The following is a 14503-nucleotide window of genomic DNA, read 5'->3' on the forward strand; positions in this document are numbered from 1 at the left end:
GTGTGTGTTTGAAGGGTGCGGGGGGGGATGGGAAATGGAGAACACTGTCTGTTTCTAAATATTTCCAGCTCCGACCTAATATGGAAAGTAAATTATGCCAGCAATTAAATGTCTTCTTTCTGGATAGATCCAATAAGTTTGGTAGCCCAGTAAAAATACTCCCTCACATTGCTGGAATCAAATGTGAGTAAGGGGGCCCCCTGATATTTTTGGGATCTGTATTTGTCAAGGCAAGACAAAGAACTCCTCTCTCACTCTGAAGATGACTTTCACGGCCCTGGGGCACTTTTCTGGCTTGGAGAATTTACCCTTTGGTGACCCTGTGGTGGTTTCCTCAGTGGTGTGTGTGCCCCTTTGGATGCCTGCAAGGATGGTCTCTGCAAAGTCGTCATCTGTGCCAGTGGTAGTTGGGAAGGGGTCCTCTGGGGTTCCCTGGATGGCAGGATTTGCTCCTGCTTGTCCTGCAGGAAGGATTCCATTCTGGACATCTGGAGTAGCCTGACTGGTGGGCAGGATGACTCCGGGAAACAAGGGATGGAAGATAAATCCTGTTAAGATTTGGGGGGTCGCTGGCTGGAATGAGAGAAGGAAATAGAAAACAAAGTCGAAGGAACACATTTAAAAGGTGGTCAACCAATTTTTTCTTCCTTGAGGGCAGCAAGTTTGGGTAGGATTTACAGATGGAGAGGGTAGAGTCAGGAAAAACAGCAAAGATCGAGCATTCCTCAGAGGAAATGCCTCCCTCTCCCAAGCCAAGCCTGATGCTGGTTTCATTACTGGGATTCCTTGCTGTGCTCCATTTTCCTCAGAAAGGGAAAGCCAGAATCAAGTCAGTCACAGGAAGAGGGATAATGCATCATTTGTTCATATCAGGTGTATCTGGAGGTAGAACTAAGGCAGAAAATCCATACAATTACAGGGGGCTGCATTTCTGTTATTGACCTAAACCATAGTCTCTCCTTTGCCCATATTTTCTTTTAGAGTAATTTAAGAGACTAAAAATTAATGGAAAAATTAGTTCAAGTAGGTTAATCAATTCTTATCTCATGGTTTTCACCCCTTCAAGTTTCTTTTGATGTATTTTTCAAAGGCATTGGAATATTCAGTCAGAAACGTTTCTTTTGGCAATTCAGCCACTGGTGTATTCCTTGAGGTTACTCAGGGGATCTTCTCTCTTTTGGACAGTCAGTGATTTGCACACTGGTAATGAATGTTGTTGCTACTTACACTTGTTGTTGTTGTTTTTCCCCTGGGAATAAATTACTGTGAAAAGTTCTTCCTAAGAAGTAACAATTTGAAATCAGCTGGTTTTGGAGGGAGTTCAGGCAGTAACCAGTTCTCTGGGACCTCTCAGTTCTGACTGCATTCTCACAGTATAAAAAGCGTTGACAACTCAAAATTAAGATAGAGGTCCGTTTCTTTGAGCGTGGATCTCAATTGTTAGTTTGCATAAGCACCATCTGGAAGGCAGAAATATGCATTTTTAACCAGCTCTCCAAGTTGTCCTGGTTTGATGGTCCAGGACTGATGTTTGGAAAACACTGTCTTAGATTTATGAGGTATTGAAACCAGAATTAGACTTATGCTGAATGAGAGATAGGAGTAGAGTACAGAAATTTTCAAATTGGGAGTTGGGACTTTCATACATTTGAAATAAAGAAGGTGGCTTCCCTGGTGGCACAGTGGTTAAGAACCTGCCTGCCAATGCAGGGGACACAGGTTCAAGCTCTGGTCCAGGAAGATCCCACATGCTGCGGAGAAACTAAGCCCGTGCACCACAACTACTGAGCTTGTGCTCTAGAGCCCACAAGCCACAACTACTGAGCCCACATGCCACAACTACTGAAGCCCGTGTGCCTAGAGCCCATGCTCTGCAACAAGAGAAGCCACCGCAATGAGAAGCCCGTGCACCGCAACGAAGAGTAGCCCCCACTCGTCATAACTAGAGAAAGCCCGTGCAGCGACGAAGACCCAATGCAGCTAAATAAATAAATAAAATAAAGAAGGTGAGTGGTACCCATCACTAAAAAATAAGGGGAAAATAATAGACTATAAATTACCAGTGCACTCTATATAGTAAGGGTAAATATTGGTTCATAAAACGTGTGTGTGTTTTAGTTACATAAAAAATATAGCTGTTACTGTGAGTTTCACCAAAAAAAGAAAAAAAAGTAAAAGAAAACCATTTTTCTATCCACTGGTATAGTGGATAGAAAAATGGTTTTCAATCTGGATTTACTTTTTTTTTTTTTGACCATTGGACCTAATTTGCTTAAGCTTTCCGAGCCTCAGTTTCTTTTTATATAAAGTTGGGTTAAAAATCTCTACTTTGCAATCTGGTGAGGATTAAAGGCAACACATGGAAAAAAAATCTACTAAGGTGCCTGTTTTATAGAATTGGGTCAATAACTGGTTGATATTGGTGTTCATGTATCAGTGTTGGCAAAACAGCCCCGTTACTTGATTTTATTTATGGACAGTCTAGCAAATCTCTACCTTTTTCATAATAGAAAGGTTTAAAAAACTGTCTTCCCAGATATTTCCTCAACTCTTTACTTCAGTGTCATGTTTAGATACCATATTAATTCAAATAATTTTTCTCTGAAAATGACTTATGGGGAAATGCATAGAAATGCCTAGTAATGGTACTATGAGTTTTATCTAGGTTCAGCCCTCTAGTTATTCATATGTATAGAGAAGAGTTCATTCATTGCCATAAGATGCTAGAAAAATAATAACTTTTTCTATAAACATTAAACATCTAAGTCAAAAAATTAATCCTTCTTGCACTAAATATCAATATGTATATTATTCTAAATCTGCATGCATTTCAGTAACTTACAATCCTACATTTTAATCAATACAAAGTTTAAAACTATGCATTGGCTTTCTGGATAGAACTGAATCTGACATCAATATGTGGAAAACAAAAGCTAAGTCAAATTAATGGGGAGAAGTAGCTGGAGAAGGATGATGAAATCCCCAGCTAGACAAAAGATAACCTAATTCGAGGACCTATAAAAGTGTTCAGTTTACGATAGAATGCACCAGATTTAGGGGTTGTGGTCAAAAGTGACTATATGAGGATAGAAAACAGCATTGTGGTAGCAGTGAAAGGAATTTGAAATACTAGTAATTAATTTTATTTTTACCAATTCCTCTGAGCTTAGGATAGCACCCTAAAAAGAAAATAACAGAAGTTATTAGACAGATTTTTAATATATTTGAGGCAAGGTTTATATATATATATATATATATATATATATATATATATATAACTTAAAAACTTAAAATAGTTATAAATATTATAAAGAGATATGCGTTTATTTTCAACAATAATTTAAACTTCCTTTGTGATTTGTATCACAAAACTCAAGTCAGCACACGACATTGAACTACTAACATTTATTATTTGAGTGATGGGAGGTCTTCTGCATTTCAGAATTTACATATTTTCTATAATTAGGTAATGGAGACTTGGAAGATGCAGAAAGCAATAAAATAAAAATAATCCCATCATGCAGAATGTGATATTTTTTCTTGCAGATGTTTTTCAAACATTTCTTTTTTACATACTAGAAGTCATGTAATTTTTACAATTAGTGCCTTACCTTTTCTTTTAATACTATGCAACAACCATTTAACCACATTACCAACAAATTTTAATAAATATAATTTTGAATGGTCACAAAGTATTTGCTTTTATGTTGTACAGTTTATGTAATAATTTTCCTTTTGTTTAAATGTAGGTTGCACCTAATATTCTTCTCTACTATAAAATTATTTTGATGAATTTATTTGTAAATAAACCTTTGCTGTATTTCAGATTATTTCCTTGGAATGTGTTCCCATATGTGGAATTAAGAGTTAATATGAATTTTATACTTGATTCTGTTTTTAGAAGTAAAAGCTGCCATCTGATGTTCATATTTGATCTTGGGTCTTGGTAATTTTATCAGTGATCTCAAGAATTACCTTTCACAAAGGAAAATAGAGAGAGAGGAAAGTGTGTCATTTTTAGGGAAAAGATATGTAGTTAATAAATAAATTTGAGATAAAAATCCCCCATATCATTAATTATTAGATCAGCCCATTAATTTAATATTTTCTTAACAGTGTGGTTTAAAGGACTGACTGGTTGCTTCATCTGTGACATTTACTAACTGTGTGATTGTAAATAAATAACTAACTGTAAGTATTGCCAGTTACTCATCTTCACATTAGAAATAAAAATATTGTCTATAAAAGATTGTTTTGAAGATTAGATGAGATAGTACATAATAAATAAAAAGTACTAGAACAGTGCCTGGCACATAGTAAGTGCTCAATAATTATTCTTGTTATTATCAGTGCCCATACAGTGCAAAGTAAATAGGAAACTTGGCAACTATCTGGTGAATTGAGATAGGATGAAATATTTCACACTAAGATGATTTAAAATAAAAATCATATTACAAAATAATCCTACCTGAGCTCCAAGGTGTGCTACAATAACTGGTAACACCTGAAAAAAGAGTGAAAGATGTAAGAAAAAATATACTAAAAGGTAAGTTCTGGTAGATGAGATAAATATTGAGACTTTAAAAAAGTATACAATATTTACTGAATAGATATTTGTTTAATGTATCATCTATGATCATATATATGGACTCACAGAGCAGGATGGGAATTGGAACTCATCCAGTTTGTAAAAAGATTAGACTCAGAGATTTAGAAACCAGTCCAAAGCAGCACATTTAAAAGGTAGAAGTTAGTAAATTGGATGAACAAAAAATAACTTTGATCTCAAGCTATCCCCAAACTTAAAATTATTCCAAGCAATCATGTTGATAAAATCCATGTGTTTCTTTTATATGGCATCTCAGAAGATACATGAAAACATGTAATGGATATTTTAAAATATCAAGATTTCTTGAAGCATGTGTACTTAGTCTCATAATGGTTGCCTGGATATTTTGCTATTAAAATAGAACACTGGAAGGAAATTTTGGTTGATATTGTTCAACAACACTCATCCTAACAGAGTTCTTAGAGCTAAGTGAGAAATACCACACTGGTCACTAATAACTACGTACATGTTATGGAATTGTAGTTGGAAAGATCTGGGTGAGGTGTTGGTGTGCTCTAGCACTCTAAGAACTAACCATGGGGTTTGTCAGAAAGAACTAGGGTTTTAAGGTTTATTTTTATTTCTATAGAAACTCATAGAGTGTCACAAAAGTTATCAAAATGGGACTTTTAATATGCCAGACCTAAAAGATTTGAAAGTCTTATAAAAAGACTCTTAACTTTATTATTTCTCAAGAAGTTTGTACAGTAACACCCATAATGCCAAAAGGTAAAAAGTACACACATTTAAGAAAAAGCCTTACTCTCTGTCAGATCCCTGGCTACTGACCAAAAGCAACTCGTCTTCAGGGTGGCAATGGAAAAGTGGATTGAAGGGAAAGGACACAGGATTTGGGAGAAAACAAAATTGAAATTTCTTCTTTAAAGGCAAATTGGAAGGAACAGAAAGATACAAAAGGAAACCACAGATGTCTAAGTAAAACATGTAAGAATTAAGTAATGTAGCACCAATGTAACAAGGAGAAAAAGTATTAGTTTTTGATAGAAAATTGTTTGAAATAATAATAGCTAATACGTTTTGAATGAGTACCATGTATAGGCACTGTTCTAACAGTTTTACGTAGATTTACTCATTTAATCCCGGCAGCTCTAGTGGTAGATTCTAATTAATCTCTATTCTATATGATGAAGAAAGTGAGTCACAGAGGGTTAGGTAACTTGGCCACATAGGTAGTAAGTGGAGAGCTGGGATTTGACCAGAAGTTTTGGGGTTCTAGAGTTCACCCTTAGCCACACTGGCCTGCCTTAGATAAATGAACGCTGTGGGCAGCTGCCCAGGTTTCTGGCAGGGATGTAAGTTCCTCTGCATAAGGAGAGACAGGGTCGGAGGGACTGGGGCTGCTCAGGAGAAGGCATGTGTGGGGACCCTTGGTGGTGGCATAGCCTAGAGACATCGAAGAATCTCCACAGAGAACGAGGATTGATTTATATTATTGCATGTTGGGGAGCGTGCAATGTCGAACCGTCTCTACTGAATCTTTAGTAACATCTACAGTGCCCACATATGCCTTTGACTCCGGTGGATATATTCTTTGGTGAATATGAAGATGTACTAAGCCTGACTTCCAGGTTAGAGCAGGCCAGCAATTGAAACTGAACCTGGGCAATTAGCAGATGGATTACACCAGGGTCATGTAGTAAAGAGATTCTCATTTTATTTGCTACTCTCTCTAGTCTTTTTCTGAGGATCACTTTTATTATTAAGATATAAATAAGCAGCAAATACTTTGAGTGAAGGCTCTAATATATCTGTAAAAAATAAGTAATGTCTGATAGACAAGTGTACACATCAATATTAAAAAAATGTAAAAATTAGTTATGTTACAGATTTTTACAAATATGAATAAATGAAGCAGTATAGAGTTTCTTGTGTTGTTATTTTGACAAAAGGCACAGAAAAAAGTATTAGTTGCATATGATATAGAATTTAAATTGAGCAGCTTAAAATAATTTTGTCAATTAAACTCAGCTTTGATTGTAATTACTAATTAATATAAGCTTGCTACTATAAGTTGGATGTGTCCATAGTGGTAGGAAGATGGTTAGGGTATAGTCATGATTCATTATTTGGGAATGTGTATTAAAAGTCTTACAGTTTTGAATATCTTTGGACCCACAAATTCTATACCTAAGAACTGGTCTTAAAGAAATAATCACTGAAATGGTCAAAGACTTAGTCAAAGGATGTTCACTGTAGAATTGTTCATAGAAGCAGAAATTTTGGAAACCCCCCAATTTTTGCAATATGATGGAATACTAGCAATCATTGAAAACAATGTTATAAGTGATTCACAATGTTATAAGTGAATATTCAAAATATAGGAAAGACTATTCAAAATGTATTAAGTGAAAAAAATTAGATCATAGAACATCAGATATAGTAAGAACATATTGTCTTTAAAAAGTATACTTATATGCATAGAAAAAAAGAGTGGAAGGCTATAACCTAGAATGCTGACAATGTTTAATTCTGGCTGGTGGACTTATGGGTAAATTTTATTTTTTATTTTTGCTTATCTGTGTTTTCTAAATTCTCTATAGCTAACATATACTATGTATATAATAATCAAGAAAGCTTGTACAAAAAATTAGACCATTACGTGGGAATGATAGGGGCTGAGGTCATGTGTTAGGGAGAATTAGTTAACAATAATCAATTTAGTCATAAAGGGATCACTGTTATTTTTCTCCAGAGTCATTAAACTATTTAGAGAAGTTCCAAGAAGACAAAATTTGGGCTTTGCAGTTAAAATGCAAACACTTCTGAAAGAGGTGATGTCCTAAGTATGTCATTTATATCTTCATGTGAGGGGGTTTTTGGGGGGTTTTCCTGAAAGCAAATAATGATGGCAGGAGAGAAGGAACTAGAGAATCCTTGGGGACTTGAGAGGAGGCATGAAAAAAGCACACAAAAAGGATGAGATTAGATTTGCTGGAAATAAACTTTATCCATCTCTTATTTTTTCTTTGGAATGATTTTGGTCACCCAGAATATCTTCAATAGAAACAGAGCATGCTGGAGAAGAATCCTGATACTTCTCAATCCCCCTGGTTATTCTTTACTTCTCGATCTTCCACAACTCTTCACATTTCCTGTTACCTATTACAAATGTATTCTAGAGAGGTTATGGAAGCATGCTGTTTTCTGGGTGTGTTCTCATGGGATTTCAGCAAGAACCAAATTGCCAAAGACTGCTTTAAGTTTAGTAGGACATCCCTCTGCAAATTATCAGGGTAGAACTTTAAAGAACCTTGAAAATATTCTTTCCTCCCCTTTAGGCTTTCACCTGAGGGAAAATGCTCCCCATTGTTAAACATAGAAGGTATTTGAACTCACTTGTGGTTGCAGCTGCTGCTGTACCTTCAATCCCCCCAGGGTCAGTGGGAGGGTCTGGGTACCAGGTGCCATCCCTGCAGCAGGATTTAGCTGTAGGGCAATGAGGAAGATTTTCATTGTGTTGTTTCAGTTCGAACATCCAGGGCCCGAATTCATATTTACTAAATGTAAACGGGAGGATTTGCTATGCAAATATATAGTACACTACATTGCATTTGGAATTAGATATAGAATTGAAGTTCAAATACTTGTTTAGTCTACTAGTACAACCATCAAGTCCAGGACTAATTTTATCATATTAAGTTTTTCTCTGACATTTAACCCATTCTCCTGAGGATTACTTAAGTGATTCTATATTTGCCTTCCCTTTTTGGCTGTAACAGCAAGCGTTCCTGGAATTTTTCTAATGACTTTCTTATGAAGGACTGAATTCCTTCATAGGTATCCCCATGAAAATTGTGAGGGTCAGAATAAAGCATCTAGTCTGAATATGGTCTAGTATTATATTTAAATCTGACCAGTGGAAAAAAATCCATTTTAAGCAGGAAAGAAACATTATTTTATCCCCCAAACAGATTAAACTATACAGATATTCTATGAAAAGAATGTAGATCTTTCTATCCCTTCTTGTTTGCTCTTGTTTTCTGGGAGATGATAGCAGTCATAGTGTTTGTGTGGGTATGTGGATATTGTATGGGCCATGAGGAAGATGTGTCAGAGGAACGGGGAGAGGAGCTCGGAGAGGAGGTGAGAAGAACTAAAGAAGTAAAGACTTAAGAATTAGATTAATTCCTTTAGAGATTCTCCTGCTAAGAAAATTTTCTAATGATGTATTGAATAGCATTCAACTCTTTTTGACGTTCCTCTGTCACTACAATGAATATGTGTGCATGTGTACATCTATGGATACACACACACACATACCCTCCACATTAGGTATTATTTTTATTTAACAATGGATATTAAAATGATAAAAAAGAGTACTTACCAGTTGCAGGTCTGACCCCAGTGTGAGCATCTGTGTCAATGGAATTAGACTTAAAGAAGGGAAGACCTGCAGGGCATTGAAATTGATGTGTGAGACAAGAGATTGTCTGGTTTTACAATGCTGTCAGTGGAGGATATCCTCAAGTAACCTATACTCCAGTCACAGGTGGATTTACCACAAAGGTAAAGCTTCAGGGCCTCTCACTAGCATTGCCCCCTTCCGTGGCCCTAGGAGGCACCCTAGCAATGTGTCAAGTTTAAGGTCCGTGGCCCTAGGAGGCACCCTAGCAATGTGTCAATTTAAGGTATTTATCAGCTTAAAAAGGTGTAATTTACTCTTATTTCTTATCTCATTATAAATTATTCACTTTAGTAACTATTTTACATGTCTAACTTTGTATTATTTTTCAAAGAAGGTCCCCAAAGCTTCTAGTTCCTTAAGGAGGGAGGTTGGCTACTGACATGAGTATTGTATAATGTCCATAGACCAAAAAAGAGAACTTTAGACTGGTATTATTGTACTATTTCACAAAGTCTAGACGTAGGTAAGGAGAGGTCCTTTTGAACAGAGAAAGGGTGGGAAGAAAGGGGTGGGTAGCCAGGAGACCATGCAGTTTTCATATGTACTTAAATATGTTTCAAAGACAGATTTTACAGTAACACATCAGCTCATCAGCAACAATGAAATTTAAGAAAACCATGAGGAAATCTGCAATTATTTTTATAGATTACTGCTTAATCCCTGCTAGTTCTGGCAAATACCATACATGATTAAGCCACAGTACTTCAAGGGCATAGATGACCAAGTTTTTTCAACAGGTGTAGCTATTGCTTTTCAGAGTTTACTAGATTTGGTTGCTAAACCAAATTATTATTCAGACAAAAGGAAAACGAATGAAGATGTGTTGCTTTTCCTGCTTAAAGTTTTGAAAAAAAAAGTATGTTTCTTGTTTTTATTTCCCCCCAAATAAAGCTTTTCTCTCTGTTGCCCAGTCATGAGACTTTGGATGAATCTTGATTTTAAATCCACTAGTCTTAACATGTTTCCTTTGCTGGTCTCTAAATGTTCCCCATTGTAGGACTCTTACCTGATTTGGCTGTTGTTGGTTTAGCAGTGTCGCCTGATCTGGAACCAGCTTTGTTGAAGGAAGTACCAAAGCAGGGTTGAGCTGCATCTGTGATAACAAATTTTTGCAGAAGCAGGGATGTGTTTGAGGTTTTGCATTCATTTATTTCCAGGAGGTAACAAGTTGACCCAAATGCAAAAACATCTGTCTTTAGCCTCTGTGTGTTTTGGAGCAGTTTTAACTCCATGGAACATTTTGTGCATGACAGGAGATGGAATTGTGGAGCAGAAAAGTACCAGACCAGGAGGGGTGCTGTGGGGAGGGACAGAGGGTGAGGTAGGGTACATGGATTTCTGGTGGTAGTTCCTAGGTTCCCATTTCTTTTCTGAAAGTGCTTTCCTCCTTTTCCAGTACATGAAATATATAGTCCACACCTTAGCTCTATACACATTTGCTTTTTTCCAAAGCTTGAAGGTAAGCTGCTATGATTTCTACTGCATTTTCACAAAGCTTCCTAATTTTACCTCGTGCCTGACAAGTCACTTCCTGTAATGGAAATTCTGTCCCCTTCCTGGCCAGGGTATTTTCCTAGTGTATTAAGAATAACTGAATTTTAGAGGTAAAAATCTCCTTGAATCCATATGATCTAGTTGTATTGTTTTATAGATGAGGGAAGTGAGAAGCAGTATCACCTGCCAAGGTGACATTTTGAGTTGCAGAGCCTGTACTAGGATCCTTGCAAGTGCTTTCAGTCCTTGAAGAAATGAATCCTTCTATTTGTTTTTCTTTGTACTCCATCTGCATTCAGGTGGAAGCTCTCTGGCCAGGTTGACTCTGGTTGGCATTTGCTCCTGGCTGCATCCCCAAGGGCAGTGTGCTGTGGGCCCCCCAACACTGCATTAACCCTTGGGTCACTTGGATGTATCCTGGAGCTACCAATGACTCTTGATTTCACTTTGGTCTTTTATCTCAGGTTGAAGAGGTAAGATTGGCACTATCTGTCCTTAGGGGTCCCTATAGCCTTAAGATTATGTAAGTATAAGTTCTGCAAATGTGTTTTCATCCACTATGACCCACTGTCAGCATGGCAGTCAGAGGGATCCTTTGAAAACAACAGTCTGGTGTGTTTACGTCTTTGTTCAATCTGTGCCTTGACTTCTGTTTTCAGCCAGGGACAATACAATGGCCTAAAATGCCCTCAGGCCCTGGGCCCCCAGTGCCTCTCTGACCTTCCATCCTACCTCATTTTCTCTTGTTCACTCTCCTACTGCTATTTAGGCTGCTGGCTGTCTCTGGGACACTCAAGGCCGATTCTTGCCTCAGAGCCTCATCTCCACCTGTTCCCTCTATCTGGAATGCTTTTTCCCCCGTCATTGGCTCACTTCCTCACCCGCTTCACGTTGTTGCTCGAGCTCACCTTCTTTTTGAGACCTAGCCTGACTACTCTTCTGAGTATGCAACCTGTCCCATCTCCAGTGTGTACCCTATTCCCAGACTTTTGATTTACTGAAAACAATTGCTAGGCTGTTTTATGTGTTCGATTCATTTTATATACCTTTATGATAATTGAATAAATTCATGTACAAATAATTTTTAAAAACCTTGTCTATGTGTCCTGAGTTTTATTTGATAAATACCAATACTATACCTAATAGACATTTTAATGTTACTTCCCACATTCCCTGCACCACTGTTTCTAACTGCGCTCCCAATCTACATTAACCTGCACAGTACTCCTCAGTCCTCTTTGAATGATAGCTGTGCTCCAGGAAAGTTTTATTTGTCTTGAGTCTTTACAAATTTTATGGTAATTTAAATTCACTAGAGACACCTTATTTAGAAGAACCTTTTGGCAAACTTGTTCGGTGAAGCGCAAAATCCATGTTTTACAAAGAATTTAACTTCCTAATTTACCTTGTTTAAACATCACATTTTTGTAGACAACTTCTTTAAAGGACAAATGTATATTTGCAATGAAATAAGAAGGAGGTTGGTTATTCATGTTTTGTTCCATCCCCTCCCCCCAAGATCACCCTGTTCAGGTCCTTCATAGAACTAATCATGGTTATAATTTATAATTTTTTTTGTGGTATGCGGGCCTCTCACTGTTGTGGCCTCTCCCGTTGTGGAGCACAGGCTCCGGACGCGCAAACGCAGCGGCCATGGCTCACGGGCCTAGCCACTCCACGGCATGTGGGATCTTCCCGGACCGGGGCACCAACCCGTGTCCCCTGCATTAGCAGGCGGTCTCTCAACCACTGCGCCACCAGGGAAGCCCTACAACTTATAATTTAACATTAAAAATATTTTTTAGTATCTATAGCCCTTGTAAACACCATGAAGGAGCATGCCTTTTTTTCTTACCATTGTATCTTCAGCAACTAGCACAATATATGGTATACAGAGAGTTTTCAATAAATATTTGCTGATTGTATGGATGAGTAGGGAAGCGTTAAGTGAGCTTGAGGCCTAACTGAGAATGGTTTCTTTTTGTTCTGCTAATTCATAGTAAATATTTAAAAAATTTTTCTTATTGTCCACACTGAAGCATCTCAAAGGGAAATTCACTTAGAGACCCAAACCACCCATATTATGTCTATAAAATATTGAAGGACAGATGGAATACATGTTTGAATACTAGTGCTCTTTTTTGTTCAAAAAACTGTTATATATGAACATGTTTTGTGATGAAATGTTCTACGTAAAAAATATTGACTGCTTTCTAATATTCCCTTAATATTGCATGATTTGGTAGACCTTTTAGAGTTTATACAATCTAGATGTTTAGTGTTTCCAATTAGAAAAATCAGACTGTTTTAGTTTACATCTTTGGTCATGAGAAAGTAATTAGTTGGCAAGAAAATCTTAACTTCTTTTTGGAAGTAGAATCATTATCCATTTTGAGCAGACATAATCTAAAGCATTCCTTTTTCTCCTAATTTCTACCCTATTTCTCTGCCAAAAATAATCAAAATTAATTTATTATCCAAAATAAATCAAATAATCAATAATTTATTATTCAAAAATAAATCAAAATAATAATAAAAATTAATTTATTATAAAATTAATCCACTCAATCCACAATAGATTGGATGTATTTTAACAATGTAAGTACATTGAAATATACAGTAATACTTCATTAGTTTATCATCTTTCAACTTTGAAAATAAAAACAGGAAACTAGAGGAATGGGTCATGGACCAGTTTTAGCAGAGGGCAAGGAGAGAGAGAGGTGCAGCTAAGGCTGGTTGGTTCATAAAATATACAGTTTGCACTTACTGGTAATGACAGAGTTGATCCTAGAAGACAAAACAGTAGAATCGTAGTCTTCATGTTCAAATTACTACCTGAAACAACAAAATAGTGTTATTCTTTCACTCTATTTTTTCTTTTTGAGACAAGGTGGTACTTGAAAAAAAGAATGCTCTATTTGAAACATGGTCATTTCTGTTACCTTTCTCTTCACTAGGCAAAATGTACAGGTGAGACAATATGCAAAGTCCAGTTGATTTCTCTAGTTTCTATGATGAAAAATTTTACTCTCTGATGAGCTGTGAGTTTGTAGGAGGAATTTAAACTTGACTCCAGGAGGCTGGCAACTGAGGGACCAATGAGGACTTAGCTGTCTGTGAAATCATTTGGTTTCTTTCATTTCCCAACACTTAATTAGGTGAATTATTAGCTGCAGACATCATATTACCCAATGTCTACCATTTGAATAGAGGGTATTTCAGGAAGATATACCTTGTGTAATTTTTTAAAAGTGCAGACAATGAAAAATTACAATCCTTATTCACCTCCATCTCCTTCCCAAATGACTTCCCAGATGTCCCTATTTTATCATGTATACATGATAAATCAAACATCAAAATAGAACTGTGTATGTTAAAAAATAAGACCTATTATGTTTATTGCTCTGCAATTTACTTTTTAACTTAACAAATAATGTATGACCATATATGTCAGTACAGATTTATTTCATGTATTTAATGACTACCTTATATTACCTTTCCTTTTGATGGAAATTTAATCCATTCCCATTTTAGTTTGTAATTATAAAAGTGGTACAATGAACATCCTTATAAAAATTTTTCACACACGTGGGAGTATTTCTGTAGGTATTATTCCTAGAAGTACTGTAGTAAAGGATATGTATGTTTTAAATTTCAATAAGTATGGCCAAATTTCCTCCCAGAAAAGTTGAATGGTGTACTTTATTTTAAATGGGGAAAAATCTACTTTAAGCAAAATGCAGGGATCTACTGAGGTTTCTTTCACAGAAAGAACAATGAGGTGCTCACCATAGGTTTTCAGGGCCCCAGGCTTCCCCTGGAGTTTTTGAGATATGCCTCATCTTTAACAATTTATATATGAAGGGAGGTGGGGTCTGTTCAACAAATTTTGAGTCCAATCAAAGATAAATCTGTGTCATGCCAGGATTTCACATGGAAGGCCATCTTAGTTCCTATTTTTTGTTGGCCAT

The 14503-nt window shown here is 36.5% G+C and overlaps 1 protein-coding gene across 1 annotated transcript; it reads right to left on the reverse strand.

Annotated features, from left to right (window-relative positions):
• Nucleotides 1-225: 225 nt before the first annotated feature.
• AMTN (amelotin) lies at nt 226-13353 on the reverse strand (the record flags this gene model as incomplete). The annotated part of the gene is made up of 7 exons (XM_082642790.1): nt 226-573; nt 3153-3179; nt 4469-4504; nt 7967-8056; nt 8955-9020; nt 10042-10128; nt 13300-13353. 7 exons carry the CDS (start codon nt 13351-13353, stop codon nt 226-228), a joined length of 708 nt encoding a protein of 235 aa, XP_082498916.1.
• Nucleotides 13354-14503: the final 1150 nt, after the last annotated feature.

Source organism: Mesoplodon mirus (genome assembly GCF_964341445.2).
Source record: "Mesoplodon mirus genome assembly, chromosome: 2".
Taxonomy (NCBI): domain Eukaryota; kingdom Metazoa; phylum Chordata; class Mammalia; order Artiodactyla; family Ziphiidae; genus Mesoplodon; species Mesoplodon mirus.